Source organism: Nematostella vectensis, chromosome 15, assembly GCF_932526225.1.
Source record: "Nematostella vectensis chromosome 15, jaNemVect1.1, whole genome shotgun sequence".
Classification (NCBI taxonomy): domain Eukaryota; kingdom Metazoa; phylum Cnidaria; class Anthozoa; order Actiniaria; family Edwardsiidae; genus Nematostella; species Nematostella vectensis.
The window spans coordinates 1,473,639-1,493,591 of record NC_064048.1 but is presented as its reverse complement, the minus strand read 5'-3'; the positions used below and the strand labels follow the sequence as shown (position 1 = coordinate 1,493,591).

The window sequence follows — 19,953 nt, the reverse complement described above, 5'->3', positions numbered from 1 at the left end:
GCAATTCTTCCCCTCAGTTCGCCATGGTGGAGTGTGTGTTCACAGTCTAACGTAGCTGTAATTCTCCCTTCAGTTCGCCATGGTGGAGTGTGTGTTGACAGTCTAACGTAGCTGTAATTCTCCCTTCAGTTCGCCATGGTGTAGTGTGTGATGACAGTCTAACGTAGCTGTAATTCTTCCCCTCAGTTCGCCATGGTGGAGTGTGTGTTAACAGTCTAACGTAGCTGTAATTCTTCCCCTCAGTTCGCCATGGTGGAGTGTGTGTTCACAGTCTAACGTAGCTGTAATTCTTCCCCTCAGTTCGCCATGGTGGAGTGTGTGTTCACAGTCTAACGTAGCTGTAATTCTTCCCCTCAGTTCGCCATGGTGTAGCGTGTGGTGACAGTCTAACGTAGCTGTAATTCTTCCCCTCAGTTCGCCATGGTGGAGTGTGTGTTCACAGTCTAACGTAGCTGTAATTCTTCCCCTCAGTTCGCCATGGTGGAGTGTGTGTTCACAGTCTAACGTAGCTGTAATTCTCCCTTCAGTTCGCCATGGTGGAGTGTGTGTTCACAGTCTAACGTAGCTGTAATTCTTCCACTCAGTTCGCCATGGTGGAGTGTGTGTTCACAGTCTAACGTAGCTGTAATTCTTCCCCTCAGTTCGCCATGGTGGAGTGTGTGTTCACAGTCTAACGTAGCTGTAATTCTCCCTTCAGTTCGACATGGTGGAGTGTGTGTTCACAGTCTAACGTAGCTGTAATTCTTCCCATCAGTTCGCTATGGTGGAGTGTGTGTTCACAGTCTAACGTAGCTGTAATTCTTCCCCTCAGTTCGCCATGGTGGAGTGTGTGTTCACAGTCTAACGTAGCTGTAATTCTCCCTTCAGTTCGCCATGGTGGAGTGTGTGTTCACAGTCTAACGTAGCTGTAATTCTTCCCCTCAGTTCGCCATGGTGTAGTGTGTGTTCACAGTCTAACGTAGCTGTAATTCTCCCCCTCAGTTCGCCATGGTGGAGTGTGTGTTCACAGTCTAACGTAGCTGTAATTCTTCCCCTCAGTTCGCCATGGTGGAGTGTGTGGTGATAGTCTAACGTAGCTGTAATGCTCCCCCTCAGTTCGCCATGGTGTAGCGTGTGTTCACAGTCTAACGTAGCTGTAATTCTTCCCCTCAGTTCGCCATGGTGGAGTGTGTGTTCACAGTCTAACGTAGCTGTAATTCTTCCCCTCAGTTCGCCATGGTGGAGTGTGTGGTGACAGTCTAACGTAGCTGTAATTCTTCCCCTCAGTTCGCCATGGTGGAGTGTGTGGTGACAGTCTAACGTAGCTGTAATTCTTCCCCTCAGTTCGCCATGGTGGAGTGTGTGTTCACAGTCTAACGTAGCTGTAATTCTTCCCCTCAGTTCTCCATGGTGGAGTGTGTGATGACAGTCTAACGTAGCTGTAATTCTCCCTTCAGTTCGCCATGGTGGAGTGTGTGTTGACAGTCTAACGTAGCTGTAATTCTCCCTTCAGTTCGACATGGTGGAGTGTGTGTTCACAGTCTAACGTAGCTGTAATTCTTCCCCTTAGTTCGCCATGGTGGAGTGTGTGTTCACAGTCTAACGTAGCTGTAATTCTTCCCCTCAGTTTGCCATGGTGGAGTGTGTGTTAACAGTCTAACGTAGCTGTAATTCTCCCCCTCAGTTCGCCATGGTGTAGTGTGTGTTGACAGTCTAACGTAGCTGTAATTCTCCCCCTCAGTTCGCCATGGTGTAGTGTGTGTTCACAGTCTAACGTAGCTGTAATTCTTCCCCTTAGTTCGCCATGGTGGAGTGTGTGTTCACAGTCTAACGTAGCTGTAATTCTTCCCTTCAGTTCGCCATGGTGGAGTGTGTGTTCACAGTCTAACGTAGCTGTAATTCTCCCTTCAGTTCGCCATGGTGTAGTGTGTGTTGACAGTCTAACGTAGCTGTAATTCTTCCCCTCAGTTCGCCATGGTGGAGTGTGTGTTCACAGTCTAACGTAGCTGTAATTCTCCCTTCAGTTCGCCATGGTGGAGTGTGTGTTGACAGTCTAACGTAGCTGTAATTCTCCCTTCAGTTCGCCATGGTGGAGTGTGTGATGACAGTCTAACGTAGCTGTAATTCTTCCCCTCAGTTCGCCATGGTGGAGTGTGTGTTCACAGTCTAACGTAGCTGTAATTCTTCCCCTCAGTTCGCCATGGTGGAGTGTGTGTTCACAGTCTAACGTAGCTGTAATTCTTCCCCTCAGTTCGCCATGGTGGAGTGTGTGTTGACAGTCTAACGTAGCTGTAATTCTCCCCTCAGTTCGCCATGGTGGAGTGTGTGTTGACAGTCTAACGTAGCTGTAATTCTCCCCCTCAGTTCGCCATGGTGGAGTGTGTATTGACAGTCTAACGTAGCTGTAATTCTTTCCCTCAGTTCGCCATGGTGGAGTGTGTGTTCACAGTCTAACGTAGCTGTAATTCTTCCCCTCAGTTCGCCATGGTGGAGTGTGTGTTGACAGTCTAACGTAGCTGTAATTCTCCCCTCAGTTCGCCATGGTGGAGTGTGTGTTAACAGTCTAACGTAGCTGTAATTCTTCCCCTCAGTTCGCCATGGTGGAGTGTGTGTTCAAAGTCTAACGTAGCTGTAATTCTCCCCTCAGTTCGCCATGGTGGAGTGTGTGTTCACAGTCTAACGTAGCTGTAATTCTCCCCTCAGTTCGCCATGGTGGAGTGTGTGTTGACAGTCTAACGTAACTGTAATTCTCCCTTCAGTTCGCCATGGTGGAGTGTGTGGTGACAGTCTAACGTAGCTGTAATTCTTCCCTCAGTTCGCCATGGTGGAGTGTGTGTTGACAGTCTAACGTAGCTGTAATTCTCCCCTTCAGTTCGCCATGGTGGAGTGTGTGTTAACAGTCTAACGTAGCTGTAATTCTCCCCTCAGTTCGCCATGGTGGAGTGTGTGTTGACAGTCTAACGTAGCTGTAATTCTCCCCCTCAGTTCGCCATGGTGGAGTGTGTATTGACAGTCTAACGTAGCTGTAATTCTTTCCCTCAGTTCGCCATGGTGGAGTGTGTGTTCACAGTCTAACGTAGCTGTAATTCTTCCCCTCAGTTCGCCATGGTGGAGTGTGTGTTGACAGTCTAACGTAGCTGTAATTCTCCCCTCAGTTCGCCATGGTGGAGTGTGTGTTAACAGTCTAACGTAGCTGTAATTCTTCCCCTCAGTTCGCCATGGTGGAGTGTGTGTTCACAGTCTAACGTAGCTGTAATTCTCCCCTCAGTTCGCCATGGTGGAGTGTGTGTTCACAGTCTAACGTAGCTGTAATTCTCCCCTCAGTTCGCCATGGTGGAGTGTGTGTTGACAGTCTAACGTAACTGTAATTCTCCCTTCAGTTCGCCATGGTGGAGTGTGTGGTGACAGTCTAACGTAGCTGTAATTCTCCCTTCAGTTCGCCATGGTGTAGTGTGTGTTGACAGTCTAACGTAGCTGTAATTCTCCCCTTCAGTTCGCCATGGTGTAGTGTGTGTTCACAGTCTAACGTAGCTGTAATTCTCCCCTCAGTTCGCCATGGTGGAGTGTGTGTTGACAGTCTAACGTAGCTGTAATTCTCCCCTCAGTTCGCCATGGTGGAGTGTGTGTTAACAGTCTAACGTAGCTGTAATTCTTCCCCTCAGTTCGCCATGGTGGAGTGTGTGTTCACAGTCTAACGTAGCTGTAATTCTCCCCTCAGTTCGCCATGGTGGAGTGTGTGTTCACAGTCTAACGTAGCTGTAATTCTCCCCTCAGTTCGCCATGGTGGAGTGTGTGTTCACAGTCTAACGTAGCTGTAATTCTCCCTTCAGTTCGCCATGGTGGAGTGTGTGTTGACAGTCTAACGTAGCTGTAATTCTCCCTTCAGTTCGCCATGGTGTAGTGTGTGATGACAGTCTAACGTAGCTGTAATTCTTCCCCTCAGTTCGCCATGGTGGAGTGTGTGTTAACAGTCTAACGTAGCTGTAATTCTTCTCCTCAGTTCGCCATGGTGGAGTGTGTGTTCACAGTCTAACGTAGCTGTAATTCTTCCCCTCAGTTCGCCATGGTGGAGTGTGTGTTCACAGTCTAACGTAGCTGTAATTCTTCCCCTCAGTTCGCCATGGTGTAGCGTGTGGTGACAGTCTAACGTAGCTGTAATTCTTCCCCTCAGTTCGCCATGGTGGAGTGTGTGTTCACAGTCTAACGTAGCTGTAATTCTTCCCCTCAGTTCGCCATGGTGGAGTGTGTGGTGACAGTCTAACGTAGCTGTAATTCTTCCCTCAGTTCGCCATGGTGGAGTGTGTGTTGACAGTCTAACGTAGCTGTAATTCTCCCCTTCAGTTCGCCATGGTGGAGTGTGTGTTAACAGTCTAACGTAGCTGTAATTCTCCCCTCAGTTCGCCATGGTGGAGTGTGTGTTGACAGTCTAACGTAGCTGTAATTCTCCCCCTCAGTTCGCCATGGTGGAGTGTGTATTGACAGTCTAACGTAGCTGTAATTCTTCCCCTCAGTTCGCCATGGTGGAGTGTGTGTTCACAGTCTAACGTAGCTGTAATTCTTCCCCTCAGTTCGCCATGGTGGAGTGTGTGTTGACAGTCTAACGTAGCTGTAATTCTCCCCTCAGTTCGCCATGGTGGAGTGTGTGTTAACAGTCTAACGTAGCTGTAATTCTTCCCCTCAGTTCGCCATGGTGGAGTGTGTGTTCACAGTCTAACGTAGCTGTAATTCTCCCCTCAGTTCGCCATGGTGGAGTGTGTGTTCACAGTCTAACGTAGCTGTAATTCTCCCCTCAGTTCGCCATGGTGGAGTGTGTGTTGACAGTCTAACGTAACTGTAATTCTCCCTTCAGTTCGCCATGGTGGAGTGTGTGGTGACAGTCTAACGTAGCTGTAATTCTCCCTTCAGTTCGCCATGGTGTAGTGTGTGTTGACAGTCTAACGTAGCTGTAATTCTCCCCTTCAGTTCGCCATGGTGTAGTGTGTGTTCACAGTCTAACGTAGCTGTAATTCTCCCCTCAGTTCGCCATGGTGGAGTGTGTGTTGACAGTCTAACGTAGCTGTAATTCTCCCCTCAGTTCGCCATGGTGGAGTGTGTGTTAACAGTCTAACGTAGCTGTAATTCTTCCCCTCAGTTCGCCATGGTGGAGTGTGTGTTCACAGTCTAACGTAGCTGTAATTCTCCCCTCAGTTCGCCATGGTGGAGTGTGTGTTCACAGTCTAACGTAGCTGTAATTCTCCCCTCAGTTCGCCATGGTGGAGTGTGTGTTCACAGTCTAACGTAGCTGTAATTCTCCCTTCAGTTCGCCATGGTGGAGTGTGTGTTGACAGTCTAACGTAGCTGTAATTCTCCCTTCAGTTCGCCATGGTGTAGTGTGTGATGACAGTCTAACGTAGCTGTAATTCTTCCCCTCAGTTCGCCATGGTGGAGTGTGTGTTAACAGTCTAACGTAGCTGTAATTCTTCCCCTCAGTTCGCCATGGTGGAGTGTGTGTTCACAGTCTAACGTAGCTGTAATTCTTCCCCTCAGTTCGCCATGGTGGAGTGTGTGTTCACAGTCTAACGTAGCTGTAATTCTTCCCCTCAGTTCGCCATGGTGTAGCGTGTGGTGACAGTCTAACGTAGCTGTAATTCTTCCCCTCAGTTCGCCATGGTGGAGTGTGTGTTCACAGTCTAACGTAGCTGTAATTCTTCCCCTCAGTTCGCCATGGTGGAGTGTGTGTTCACAGTCTAACGTAGCTGTAATTCTCCCTTCAGTTCGCCATGGTGGAGTGTGTGTTCACAGTCTAACGTAGCTGTAATTCTTCCCCTCAGTTCGCCATGGTGGAGTGTGTGTTCACAGTCTAACGTAGCTGTAATTCTTCCCCTCAGTTCGCCATGGTGGAGTGTGTGTTCACAGTCTAACGTAGCTGTAATTCTCCCTTCAGTTCGACATGGTGGAGTGTGTGTTCACAGTCTAACGTAGCTGTAATTCTTCCCCTCAGTTCGCTATGGTGGAGTGTGTGTTCACAGTCTAACGTAGCTGTAATTCTTCCCCTCAGTTCGCCATGGTGGAGTGTGTGTTCACAGTCTAACGTAGCTGTAATTCTCCCTTCAGTTCGCCATGGTGGAGTGTGTGTTCACAGTCTAACGTAGCTGTAATTCTTCCCCTCAGTTCGCCATGGTGTAGTGTGTGTTCACAGTCTAACGTAGCTGTAATTCTCCCCCTCAGTTCGCCATGGTGGAGTGTGTGTTCACAGTCTAACGTAGCTGTAATTCTTCCCCTCAGTTCGCCATGGTGGAGTGTGTGGTGATAGTCTAACGTAGCTGTAATGCTCCCCCTCAGTTCGCCATGGTGTAGCGTGTGTTCACAGTCTAACGTAGCTGTAATTCTTCCCCTCAGTTCGCCATGGTGGAGTGTGTGTTCACAGTCTAACGTAGCTGTAATTCTTCCCCTCAGTTCGCCATGGTGGAGTGTGTGGTGACAGTCTAACGTAGCTGTAATTCTTCCCCTAAGTTCGCCATGGTGGAGTGTGTGGTGACAGTCTAACGTAGCTGTAATTCTTCCCCTCAGTTCGCCATGGTGGAGTGTGTGTTCACAGTCTAACGTAGCTGTAATTCTTCCCCTCAGTTCTCCATGGTGGAGTGTGTGATGACAGTCTAACGTAGCTGTAATTCTCCCTTCAGTTCGCCATGGTGGAGTGTGTGTTGACAGTCTAACGTAGCTGTAATTCTCCCTTCAGTTCGACATGGTGGAGTGTGTGTTCACAGTCTAACGTAGCTGTAATTCTTCCCCTTAGTTCGCCATGGTGGAGTGTGTGTTCACAGTCTAACGTAGCTGTAATTCTTCCCCTCAGTTTGCCATGGTGGAGTGTGTGTTAACAGTCTAACGTAGCTGTAATTCTCCCCCTCAGTTCGCCATGGTGTAGTGTGTGTTGACAGTCTAACGTAGCTGTAATTCTCCCCCTCAGTTCGCCATGGTGTAGTGTGTGTTCACAGTCTAACGTAGCTGTAATTCTTCCCCTTAGTTCGCCATGGTGGAGTGTGTGTTCACAGTCTAACGTAGCTGTAATTCTTCCCTTCAGTTCGCCATGGTGGAGTGTGTGTTCACAGTCTAACGTAGCTGTAATTCTCCCTTCAGTTCGCCATGGTGTAGTGTGTGTTGACAGTCTAACGTAGCTGTAATTCTTCCCCTCAGTTCGCCATGGTGGAGTGTGTGTTCACAGTCTAACGTAGCTGTAATTCTCCCTTCAGTTCGCCATGGTGGAGTGTGTGTTGACAGTCTAACGTAGCTGTAATTCTCCCTTCAGTTCGCCATGGTGGAGTGTGTGATGACAGTCTAACGTAGCTGTAATTCTTCCCCTCAGTTCGCCATGGTGGAGTGTGTGTTCACAGTCTAACGTAGCTGTAATTCTTCCCCTCAGTTCGCCATGGTGGAGTGTGTGTTCACAGTCTAACGTAGCTGTAATTCTTCCCCTCAGTTCGCCATGGTGGAGTGTGTGTTGACAGTCTAACGTAGCTGTAATTCTCCCCTCAGTTCGCCATGGTGGAGTGTGTGTTGACAGTCTAACGTAGCTGTAATTCTCCCCCTCAGTTCGCCATGGTGGAGTGTGTATTGACAGTCTAACGTAGCTGTAATTCTTTCCCTCAGTTCGCCATGGTGGAGTGTGTGTTCACAGTCTAACGTAGCTGTAATTCTTCCCCTCAGTTCGCCATGGTGGAGTGTGTGTTGACAGTCTAACGTAGCTGTAATTCTCCCCTCAGTTCGCCATGGTGGAGTGTGTGTTAACAGTCTAACGTAGCTGTAATTCTTCCCCTCAGTTCGCCATGGTGGAGTGTGTGTTCAAAGTCTAACGTAGCTGTAATTCTCCCCTCAGTTCGCCATGGTGGAGTGTGTGTTCACAGTCTAACGTAGCTGTAATTCTCCCCTCAGTTCGCCATGGTGGAGTGTGTGTTGACAGTCTAACGTAACTGTAATTCTCCCTTCAGTTCGCCATGGTGGAGTGTGTGGTGACAGTCTAACGTAGCTGTAATTCTTCCCTCAGTTCGCCATGGTGGAGTGTGTGTTGACAGTCTAACGTAGCTGTAATTCTCCCCTTCAGTTCGCCATGGTGGAGTGTGTGTTAACAGTCTAACGTAGCTGTAATTCTCCCCTCAGTTCGCCATGGTGGAGTGTGTGTTGACAGTCTAACGTAGCTGTAATTCTCCCCCTCAGTTCGCCATGGTGGAGTGTGTATTGACAGTCTAACGTAGCTGTAATTCTTTCCCTCAGTTCGCCATGGTGGAGTGTGTGTTCACAGTCTAACGTAGCTGTAATTCTTCCCCTCAGTTCGCCATGGTGGAGTGTGTGTTGACAGTCTAACGTAGCTGTAATTCTCCCCTCAGTTCGCCATGGTGGAGTGTGTGTTAACAGTCTAACGTAGCTGTAATTCTTCCCCTCAGTTCGCCATGGTGGAGTGTGTGTTCACAGTCTAACGTAGCTGTAATTCTCCCCTCAGTTCGCCATGGTGGAGTGTGTGTTCACAGTCTAACGTAGCTGTAATTCTCCCCTCAGTTCGCCATGGTGGAGTGTGTGTTGACAGTCTAACGTAACTGTAATTCTCCCTTCAGTTCGCCATGGTGGAGTGTGTGGTGACAGTCTAACGTAGCTGTAATTCTCCCTTCAGTTCGCCATGGTGTAGTGTGTGTTGACAGTCTAACGTAGCTGTAATTCTCCCCTTCAGTTCGCCATGGTGTAGTGTGTGTTCACAGTCTAACGTAGCTGTAATTCTCCCCTCAGTTCGCCATGGTGGAGTGTGTGTTGACAGTCTAACGTAGCTGTAATTCTCCCCTCAGTTCGCCATGGTGGAGTGTGTGTTAACAGTCTAACGTAGCTGTAATTCTTCCCCTCAGTTCGCCATGGTGGAGTGTGTGTTCACAGTCTAACGTAGCTGTAATTCTCCCCTCAGTTCGCCATGGTGGAGTGTGTGTTCACAGTCTAACGTAGCTGTAATTCTCCCCTCAGTTCGCCATGGTGGAGTGTGTGTTGACAGTCTAACGTAGCTGTAATTCTCCCTTCAGTTCGCCATGGTGGAGTGTGTGGTGACAGTCTAACGTAGCTGTAATTCTCCCTTCAGTTCGCCATGGTGTAGTGTGTGTTGACAGTCTAACGTAGCTGTAATTCTCCCCTTCAGTTCGCCATGGTGTAGTGTGTGTTCACAGTCTAACGTAGCTGTAATTCTCCCCTCAGTTCGCCATGGTGGAGTGTGTGTTGACAGTCTAACGTAGCTGTAATTCTCCCCCTCAGTTCGCCATGGTGGAGTGTGTGGTGACAGTCTAACGTAGCTGTAATTCTCCCCCTCAGTTCGCCATGGTGGAGTGTGTGGTGACAGTCTAACGTAGCTGTAATTCTCCCCCTCAGTTCGCCATGGTGGAGTGTGTGTTCACAGTCTAACGTAGCTGTAATTCTCCCCTCAGTTCGCCATGGTGCAGTGTGTGTTGAAAGTCTAACGTAGCTGTAATTCTTCCTCTCAGTTCGCCATGGTGCAGTGTGTGTTAACAGTCTAACGTAGCTGTAATTCTCCCCTCAGTTCGCCATGGTGGAGTGTGTGTTGACAGTCTAACGTAGCTGTAATTCTCCCCCTCAGTTCGCCATGGTGGAGTGTGTGGTGACAGTCTAACGTAGCTGTAATTCTCCCCTCAGTTCGCCATGGTGGAGTGTGTGTTGACAGTCTAACGTAGCTGTAATTCTCCTCTCAGTTCGCCATAGTGGAGTGTGTGTTCACAGTCTAACGTAGCTGTAATTCTCCCCCTCAGTTCGCCATGGTGGAGTGTGTGTTGACAGTCTAACGTAGCTGTAATTCTCCCCTCAGTTCGCCATGGTGAAGTGTGTGTTAACAGTCTAACGTAGCTGTAATTCTCCTCTCAGTTCGCCATGGTGGAGTGTGTGTTGACAGTCTTACGTAGCTGTAATTCTTCCCCTCAGTTCGCCATGGTGGAGTGTGTGTTGACAGTCTAACGTAGCTGTAATTCTCCCTTCAGTTCACCATGGTGGAGTGTGTATTGACAGTCTAACGTAGCTGTAATTCTCCTCTCAGTTCGCCATGGTGGAGTGTGTGTTCACAGTCTAACGTAGCTGTAATTCTCCTCTCAGTTCGCCATGGTGGAGTGTGTGTTGACAGTCTAACGTAGCTGTAATTCTTCCCCTCAGTTCGCCATGGTGGAGTGTGTGTTCACAGTCTAACATAGCTGTAATTCTCCCCTCAGTTCGCCATGGTGGAGTGTGTGTTGACAGTCTAACGTAGCTGTAATTCTCCCTTCAGTTTGCCATGGTGAAGTGTGTGTTCACAGTCTAACATAGCTGTAATTCTCCCTTCAGTTCGCCATGGTGGAGTGTGTGTTGACAGTCTAACGTAGCTGTAATTCTCCCCTCAGTTCGCCATGGTGGAGTGTGTGTTGACAGTCTAACGTAGCTGTAATTCTCCCCTCAGTTCGCCATGGTGGAGTGTGTGTTGACAGTCTAACGTAGCTGTAATTCTTCCCTTCAGTTCGCCATGGTGTAGTGTGTATTGACAGTCTAACGTAGCTGTAATTCTTCCTCTCAGTTCGCCATGGTGGAGTGTGTGTTAACAGTCTAACGTAGCTGTAATTCTTCCCCTCAGTTCGCCATGGTGCAGTGTGTGTTGAAAGTCTAACGTAGCTGTAATTCTTCCTCTCAGTTCGCCATAGTGGAGTGTGTGATGACAGTCTAACGTAGCTGTAATTCTCCCTTCAGTTCGCCATGGTGGAGTGTGTGTTCACAGTCTAACGTAGCTGTAATTCTCCCCTCAGTTCGCCATGGTGGAGTGTGTGTTGACAGTCTAACGTAGCTGCAATTCTCCCCTCAGTTCGACATGGTGGAGTGTGTGTTCACAGTCTAACGTAGCTGCAATTCTCCCCTCAGTTCGCCATGGTGGAGTGTGTGTTGACAGTCTAACGTAGCTGTAATTCTCCCCTCAGTTCTCCATGGTGTAGTGTGTGTTGACAGTCTAACGTAGCTGTAATTCTCCCCCTCAGTTCGCCATGGTGTAGTGTGTATTGACAGTTTAACGTAGCTGTAATTCTCCCCTCAGTTCGCCATGGTGTAGTGTGTGTTGACAGTCTAACGTAGCTGTAATTCTCCCCTCAGTTCGCCATGGTGGAGTGTGTGTTGACAGTCTAACGTAGCTGTAATTCTCCCCTCAGTTCGCCATGGTGGAGTGTGTGTTCACAGTCTAACGTAGCTGTAATTCTTCTCCTCAGTTCGCCATAATGGAGTGTGTGTTCACAGTCTAACGTAGCTGTAATTCTTTCCCTCAGTTCGCCATGGTGGAGTGTGTGTTGACAGTCTAACGTAGCTGTAATTCTCCCCCTCAGTTCGCCATGGTGGAGTGTGTGTTCACAGTCTAACGTAGCTGTAATTCTCCCCCTCAGTTCGCCATGGTGGAGTGTGTGTTGACAGTCTAACGTAGCTGTAATTCTTTCTCTCAGTTCGCCATGGTGGAGTGTGTATTGACAGTCTAACGTAGCTGTAATTCTCCCCCTCAGTTCGCCATGGTGGAGTGTGTGTTGACAGTCTAACGTAGCTGTAATTCTCCCCCTCAGTTCGCCATGGTGGAGTGTGTGTTCACAGTCTAACGTAGCTGTAATTCTCCCCTCAGTTCGCCATGGTGGAGTGTGTGTTCACAGTCTAACGTAGCTGTAATTCTCCCCTCAGTTCGCCATGGTGGAGTGTGTGTTGACAGTCTAACGTAGCTGTAATTCTCCCCCTCAGTTCGCCATGGTGGAGTGTGTGTTCACAGTCTAACGTAGCTGTAATTCTTCTCCTCAGTTCGCCATGGTGGAGTGTGTGTTCACAGTCTAACGTAGCTGTAATTCTTTCCCTCAGTTCGCCATGGTGGAGTGTGTGTTGACAGTCTAACGTAGCTGTAATTCTCCCCTCAGTTCGCCATGGTGGAGTGTGTATTGACAGTCTAACGTAGCTGTAATTCTCCCCTCAGTTCGCCATGGTGGAGTGTGTGTTGACAGTCTAACGTAGCTGTAATTCTTCTCCTCAGTTCGCCATGGTGGAGTGTGTGTTCACAGTCTAACGTAGCTGTAATTCTTTCCCTCAGTTCGCCATGGTGTAGTGTGTGTTGACAGTCTAACGTAGCTGTAATTCTTCTCCTCAGTTCGCCATGGTGGAGTGTGTGTTCACAGTCTAACGTAGCTGTAATTCTTTCCCTCAGTTCGCCATGGTGTAGTGTGTGTTGACAGTCTAACGTAGCTGTAATTCTCCCCCTCAGTTCGCCATGGTGGAGTGTGTGTTGACAGTCTAACGTAGCTGTAATTCTCCCCCTCAGTTCGCCATGGTGGAGTGTGTGTTCACAGTCTAACGTAGCTGTAATTCTCCCCTCAGTTCGCCATGGTGGAGTGTGTGTTCACAGTCTAACGTAGCTGTAATTCTCCCCTCAGTTCGCCATGGTGGAGTGTGTGTTGACAGTCTAACGTAGCTGTAATTCTCCCCCTCAGTTCGCCATGGTGGAGTGTGTGTTCACAGTCTAACGTAGCTGTAATTCTTCTCCTCAGTTCGCCATGGTGGAGTGTGTGTTCACAGTCTAACGTAGCTGTAATTCTTTCCCTCAGTTCGCCATGGTGGAGTGTGTGTTGACAGTCTAACGTAGCTGTAATTCTCCCCTCAGTTCGCCATGGTGGAGTGTGTATTGACAGTCTAACGTAGCTGTAATTCTCCCCTCAGTTCGCCATGGTGGAGTGTGTGTTGACAGTCTAACGTAGCTGTAATTCTTCTCCTCAGTTCGCCATGGTGGAGTGTGTGTTCACAGTCTAACGTAGCTGTAATTCTTTCCCTCAGTTCGCCATGGTGTAGTGTGTGTTGACAGTCTAACGTAGCTGTAATTCTTCTCCTCAGTTCGCCATGGTGGAGTGTGTGTTCACAGTCTAACGTAGCTGTAATTCTTTCCCTCAGTTCGCCATGGTGTAGTGTGTGTTGACAGTCTAACGTAGCTGTAATTCTCCCCTCAGTTCGCCATGGTGGAGTGTGTGTTGACAGTCTAACGTAGCTGTAATTCTTCTCCTCAGTTCGCCATGGTGGAGTGTGTGTTCACAGTCTAACGTAGCTGTAATTCTTTCCCTCAGTTCGCCATGGTGGAGTGTGTGTTGACAGTCTAACGTAGCTGTAATTCTTCTCCTCAGTTCGCCATGGTGGAGTGTGTGTTCACAGTCTAACGTAGCTGTAATTCTCTCCTCAGTTCGCCATGGTGGAGTGTGTGTTGACAGTTTAACGTAGCTGTAATTCTCCCCTCAGTTCGCCATGGTGTAGTGTGTGTTGACAGTCTAACGTAGCTGTAATTCTTCTCCTCAGTTCGCCATGGTGGAGTGTGTGTTCACAGTCTAACGTAGCTGTAATTCTTTCCCTCAGTTCGCCATGGTGTAGTGTGTGTTGACAGTCTAACGTAGCTGTAATTCTTCGCCTCAGTTCGCCATGGTGGAGTGTGTGTTCACAGTCTAACGTAGCTGTAATTCTTTCCCTCAGTTCGCCATGGTGGAGTGTGTGTTGACAGTCTAACGTAGCTGTAATTCTCCCCCTCAGTTCGCCATAGTGTAGTGGGTGTTGACAGTCTAACGTAGCTGTAATTCTTCTCCTCAGTTCGCCATGGTGGAGTGTGTGTTCACAGTCTAACGTAGCTGTAATTCTCCCCTCAGTTCGCCATGGTGGAGTGTGTATTGACAGTCTAACGTAGCTGTAATTCTCCCCTCAGTTCGCCATGGTGGAGTGTGTGTTGACAGTCTAACGTAGCTGTAATTCTTTCCCTCAGTTCGCCATGGTGGAGTGTGTGTTCACAGTCTAACGTAGCTGTAATTCTCCCCTCAGTTCGCCATAGTGTAGTGTGTGTTCACAGTCTAACGTAGCTGTAATTCTCCCTTCAGTTCGCCATGGTGGAGTGTGTGTTGACAGTCTAACGTAGCTGTAATTCTCCCCTCAGTTCGCCATGGTGGAGTGTGTGTTGACAGTCTAACGTAGCTGTAATTCTCCCCTCAGTTCGCCATGGTGGAGTGTGTGTTCACAGTCTAACGTAGCTGTAATTCTCCCCTCAGTTCGCCATAGTGTAGTGTGTGTTCACAGTCTAACGTAGCTGTAATTCTCCCTTCAGTTCGCCATGGTGGAGTGTGTGTTCACAGTCTAACGTAGCTGTAATTCTCCCCTCAGTTCGCCATGGTGGAGTGTGTGTTCACAGTCTAACGTAGCTGTAATTCTCCCCTCAGTTCGCCATGGTGGAGTGTGTGTTGACAGTCTAACGTAACTGTAATTCTCCCTTCAGTTCGCCATGGTGGAGTGTGTGGTGACAGTCTAACGTAGCTGTAATTCTCCCTTCAGTTCGCCATGGTGGAGTGTGTGTTGACAGTCTAACGTAGCTGTAATCCTCCCCCTCAGTTCGCCATGGTGGAGTGTGTGTTGACAGTCTAACGTAGCTGTAATTCTCCCCTCAGTTCGCCATGGTGGAGTGTGTATTGACAGTCTAACGTAGCTGTAATTCTCCCTTCAGTTCGCCATGGTGGAGTGTGTGTTGACAGTCTAACGTAGCTGTAGTTCTTCTCCTCAGTTCGCCATGGTGGAGTGTGTGTTGATAGTCTAACGTAGCTGTAATTCTCCCCCTCAGTTCGCCATGGTGGAGTGTGTGTTCACAGTCTAACGTAGCTGTAATTCTCCCCCTCAGTTCGCCATGGTGGAGTGTGTGTTGATAGTCTAACGTAACTGTAATTCTCCCCTCAGTTCGCCATGGTGGAGTGTGTGTTGACAGTCTAACGTAACTGTAATTCTCCCCTCAGTTCGCCATGGTGGAGTGTGTGTTGACAGTCTAACGTAGCTGTAATTCTTCCCCTCAGTTCGCCATGGTGGAGTGTGTGTTGACAGTCTAACGTAGCTGTAATTCTCCCCCTCAGTTCGCCATGGTGAAGTGTGTGTTCACAGTCTAACGTAGCTGTAATTCGCCCCCTCAGTTCGCCATGGTGGAGTGTGTGTTGATAGTCTAACGTAGCTGTAATTCTTCCCCTCAGTTCGCCATGGTGTGGTGTGTGTTCACAGTCTAACGTAGCTGTAATTCTCCCCCTCAGTTCGCCATGGTGGAGTGTGTGTTGACAGTCTAACGTAGCTGTAATTCTTCCCCTCAGTTCGCCATGGTGGAGTGTGTGTTGACAGTCTAACGTAGCTGTAATTCTCCCCTCAGTTCGCCATGGTGGAGTGTGTATTGACAGTCTAACGTAGCTGTAATTCTCCCCTCAGTTCGCCATGGTGGAGTGTGTGGTGACAGTCTAACGTAGCTGTAATTCTCCCCTCAGTTCGCCATAGTGGAGTGTGTGTTGACAGTCTAACGTAGCTGTAATTCTTCCCCTCAGTTCGCCATGGTGGAGTGTGTGTTAACAGTATAACGTAGCTGTAATTCTCCCTTCAGTTCGCCATGGTGGAGTGTGTATTGACAGTCTAACGTAGCTGTAATTCTCCCCTCAGTTCGCCATGGTGGAGTGTGTATTGACAGTATAACGTAGCTGTAATTCTTCTCCTCAGTTCGCCATGGTGGAGTGTGTATTGACAGTCTAACGTAGCTGTAATTCTCCCTTCAGTTCGCCATGGTGGAGTGTGTATTGACAGTATAACGTAGCTATAATTCTCCCCTCAGTTCGCCATGGTGGAGTGTGTGTTGACAGTCTAACGTAGCTGTAATTCTCCCCTCAGTTCGCCATGGTGGAGTGTGTATTGACAGTCTAACGTAGCTGTAATTCTTCCCCTCAGTTCGCCATGGTGGAGTGTGTATTGACAGTCTAACGTAGCTGTAATTCTCCCTTCAGTTCGCCATGGTGGAGTGTGTATTGACAGTCTAACGTAGCTGTAATTCTCCCCTCAGTTCGCCATGGTGGAGTGTGTATTGACAGTATAACGTAGCTGTAATTCTTCTCCTCAGTTCGCCATGGTGGAGTGTGTATTGACAGTCTAACGTAGCTGTAATTCTCCCTTCAGTTCGCCATGGTGGAGTGTGTATTGACAGTCTAACGTAGCTGTAATTCTTCTCCTCAGTTCGCCATGGTGAAGTGTGTGTTGACAGTATAACGTAGCTGTAATTCTCCCCTCAGTTCGCCATGGTGGAGTGTGTATTGACAGTATAACGTAGCTGTAATTCTTCTCCTCAGTTCGCCATGGTGAAGTGTGTGTTGACAGTATAACGTAGCTGTAATTCTCCCTTCAGTTCGCCATGGTGGAGTGTGTATTGACAGTATAACGTAGCTGTAATTCTCCCCTCAGTTCGCCATGGTGGAGTGTGTGTTGACAGTCTAACGTAGCTGTAATTCTCCCCTCAGTTCGCCATGGTGGAGTGTGTATTGACAGTCTAACGTAGCTGTAATTCTTCCCCTCAGTTCGCCATGGTGGAGTGTGTGTTGACAGTCTAACGTAGCTGTAATTCTTCTCCTCAGTTCGCCATGGTGGAGTGTGTATTGACAGTCTAACGTAGCTGTAATTCTCCCTTCAGTTCGCCATGGTGGAGTGTGTATTGACAGTCTAACGTAGCTGTAATTCTCCACTCAGTTCGCCATGGTGGAGTGTGTATTGACAGTATAACGTAGCTGTAATTCTTCTCCTCAGTTCGCCATGGTGGAGTGTGTATTGACAGTCTAACGTAGCTGTAATTCTCCCTTCAGTTCGCCATGGTGGAGTGTGTATTGACAGTCTAACGTAGCTGTAATTCTTCTCCTCAGTTCGCCATGGTGGAGTGTGTATTGACAGTCTAACGTAGCTGTAATTCTCCCTTCAGTTCGCCATGGTGGAGTGTGTGTTGACAGTCTAACGTAGCTGTAATTCTCCCCTCACTTCGCCATGGTGGAGTGTGTATTGACAGTATAACGTAGCTGTAATTCTTCTCCTCAGTTCGCCATGGTGAAGTGTGTGTTGACAGTATAACGTAGCTGTAATTCTTCTCCTCAGTTCGCCATGGTGGAGTGTGTATTGACAGTCTAACGTAGCTGTAATTCTCCCTTCAGTTCGCCATGGTGCAGTGTGTGTTGAAAGTCTAACGTAGCTGTAATTCTTCCCCTCAGTTCGCCATGGTGGAGTGTGTATTGACAGTCTAACGTAGCTGTAATTCTCCCCTCAGTTCGCCATGGTGGAGTGTGTGTTGACAGTCTAACGTAGCTGTAATTCTCCCCCTCAGTTCGCCATGGTGAAGTGTGTGTTGACAGTATAACGTAGCTGTAATTCTTCTCCTCAGTTCGCCATGGTGGAGTGTGTATTGACAGTCTAACGTAGCTGTAATTCTCCCTTCAGTTCGCCATGGTGGAGTGTGTATTGACAGTCTAACGTAGCTGTAATTCTTCCCCTCAGTTCGCCATGGTGGAATGTGTGGTGACAGTCTAACGTAGCTGTAATTCTCCCCCTCAGTTCGCCATGGTGGAGTGTGTATTGACAGTCTAACGTAGCTGTAATTCTCCCTTCAGTTCGCCATGGTGGAGTGTGTGTTGACAGTCTAACGTAGCTGTAATTCTTCCTCTCAGTTCGCCATGGTGGAGTGTGTGTTGACAGTCTAACGTAGCTGTAATTCTCCCTTCAGTTCGCCATGGTGGAGTGTGTGTTGAGAGTCTAACGTAGCTGTAATTCTCCCCCTCAGTTCGCCATGGTGGAGTGTGTGTTAACAGTCTAACGTAGCTGTAATTCTCCCTTCAGTTCGCCATGGTGGTGTGTGTGTTGAGAGTCTAACGTAGCTGTAATTCTTCCCCTCAGTTCGCCATGGTGGAGTGTGTGTTGAGAGTCTAACGTAGCTGTAATTCTCCCCCTCAGTTCGCCATGGTGGAGTGTGTGGTGACAGTCTAACGTAGCTGTAATTCTTCCCCTCAGTTCGCCATGGTGGAGTGTGTGTTGAGAGTCTAATGTAGCTGTAATTCTCCCCCTCAGTTCGCCATGGTGGAGTGTGTGTTAACAGTCTAACGTAGCTGTAATTCTTCTCCTCAGTTCGCCATGGTGGAGTGTGTGTTGAGAGTCTAATGTAGCTGTAATTCTCCCCCTCAGTTCGCCATGGTGGAGTGTGTGTTAACAGTCTAACGTTGCTGTAATTCTTCCCCTCAGTTCGCCATGGTGGAGTGTGTGGTGACAGTCTAACGTAGCTGTAATTCTTCTCCTCAGTTCGCCATGGTGGAGTGTGTGGTAACAGGACTGTCGGATGAGTACCCCAAGTATCTTCGCAAGTACAAATTGGTCTTTCTCATCCTGCTCTGCGTCTTTGAGTTGCTACTGGCGATACCCATGTGTGCCGAGGTAAGATCTCAGGTTATTACGTTGGCTGGTTACGTCGGGTTGGGTGGTTACGTTGAGTGGTTGGTTGGGTGGCTGACGCCGCCTCCATCACCTGAGCATCGAACTTGTTTAACTTGTTTTGGGGCGGCATGTACGTGTCTAGCTTGTTTTACTTGTTTTGGTATGGCTTGTACGTGTCTAACTTGTTTGACTTGTTTCGGAACGGCATGCGTGCGTCTAACTTGTTTGACTTGTTTTACGGCGGTATGTACGTGTCTGACTTGTTTGACTTGTTTTACGGCGGTATGTACGTGTCTGACTTGTTTTACGGCGGTATGTACGCATCTGACTTGTTTGACTTGTTTTAGGGCGGAATGTACGTGTCTAACTTGTTTGACTTGTTTTAGGGCGGTATGTATGTGTTTAACTTATTTGACTACCAAGCTGGAGGAATTTCCCTACTCTTCGTGGGATTCTGTGAAGCCCTGGTAATAGGTTGGGGAGTAGGTGAGTTTCTATCCAACATTTAGCCAATCTAAAGACTGTCTCTTTTGCCCGCTATCCCACACTTAGCCAATCTAATGACTGTCTCTTTTGCCCGCTATCCCACATTTAGCCAACCTAAAGACTGTCTCATTTGCCCGCTATCCCACATTTGGCCCACCTAAAGTCTCTCTTTTCTTGTGTTTTCTGGCAAGCTATCTGAATGGCAAAGTTGTACATCTTCCCACTTTTTTATTACTTCATCAATAGACAGAGCACCCATCGTCTCTTACCTTGAATTATATTTTGCGCCCCAATTCCCATGTATTTACGAGTTTTATTCTGTTCTCGATAGGCACCGAGAGGCTAAGTAGAATGATCGAAACGATGACGGGCAAGCGACCCAGTTTCTTTTTTCTTCTTTGCTGGAAATTCATCTCACCTATTTTCACCATGGTAAATAAAGTATTAGTAACCACCTTCACCATTGTACTCCTGGTATTGGTAACTACCTTCGCCATGGTACTCCTGGTATTGGTAACTACCTTCGCCATGGTACTCCTGGTATTAGTAACTACCTTCACCATGGTACTCCTGGTATTAGTAACTACCTTCACCATGGTACTCCTGGTATTAGTAACTACCTTCACTATGGTACTCCTGGTATTAGTAGCTACCTTCACCATGGTACTCCTGGTATTTGTAACCATCTTCACCATGGTACTCCTGGTATTAGTAACTACCTTCACCATGGTACTCCTGGTATTAGTAACCATCTTCACCATGGTACTGCTGGTATTAGTAACTACCTTCACCATGGTACTCCTGGTATTAGTAACCATCTTCACCATGGTAAATCCTGGTATTAGTAACCATCTTCACCATGGTAAATAAAGTATTAGTAACCATCTTCACTATGGTAAATGAAGTATTAGTAACCATCTTCACCATGGTGAATGAAGTATTAGTAACCATCTTCACCATGGTACTCCTGGTATTAGTAACTTCCTTCACCATGGTACTCCTGGTATTAGTAACCATCTTCACCATGGTACTCCTGGTATTAGTAACCATCTTCACCATGGTACTCCTGGTATTAGTAATCATCTTCACCATGGTACTCCTGGTATTAGTAACCATCTTCACCATGATGGTACTCCTGGTATTAGTAACCATCTTTACCATGGTACTCCTGGTATTAGTAACCATCTTCACCATGGTACTCCTGGTATTAGTAACCGTCTT

General features: G+C 47.9%; 1 protein-coding gene across 1 annotated transcript in view; it reads left to right on the top strand.

Annotated features, from left to right (window-relative positions):
• LOC5508257 (sodium- and chloride-dependent GABA transporter 1) overlaps nucleotides 1-19,953 on the top strand; it is a 35,291-nt gene that overhangs the window by 13,081 nt on the left and 2,257 nt on the right. Inside the window, exons 10-12 of the mRNA XM_048722932.1 lie at nucleotides 18,115-18,246; nucleotides 18,633-18,732; nucleotides 19,064-19,164. Coding sequence (XP_048578889.1) covers nucleotides 18,115-18,246; nucleotides 18,633-18,732; nucleotides 19,064-19,164 — 333 coding nt within the window. The remainder of the gene's footprint in view (nucleotides 1-18,114; nucleotides 18,247-18,632; nucleotides 18,733-19,063; nucleotides 19,165-19,953) is intronic.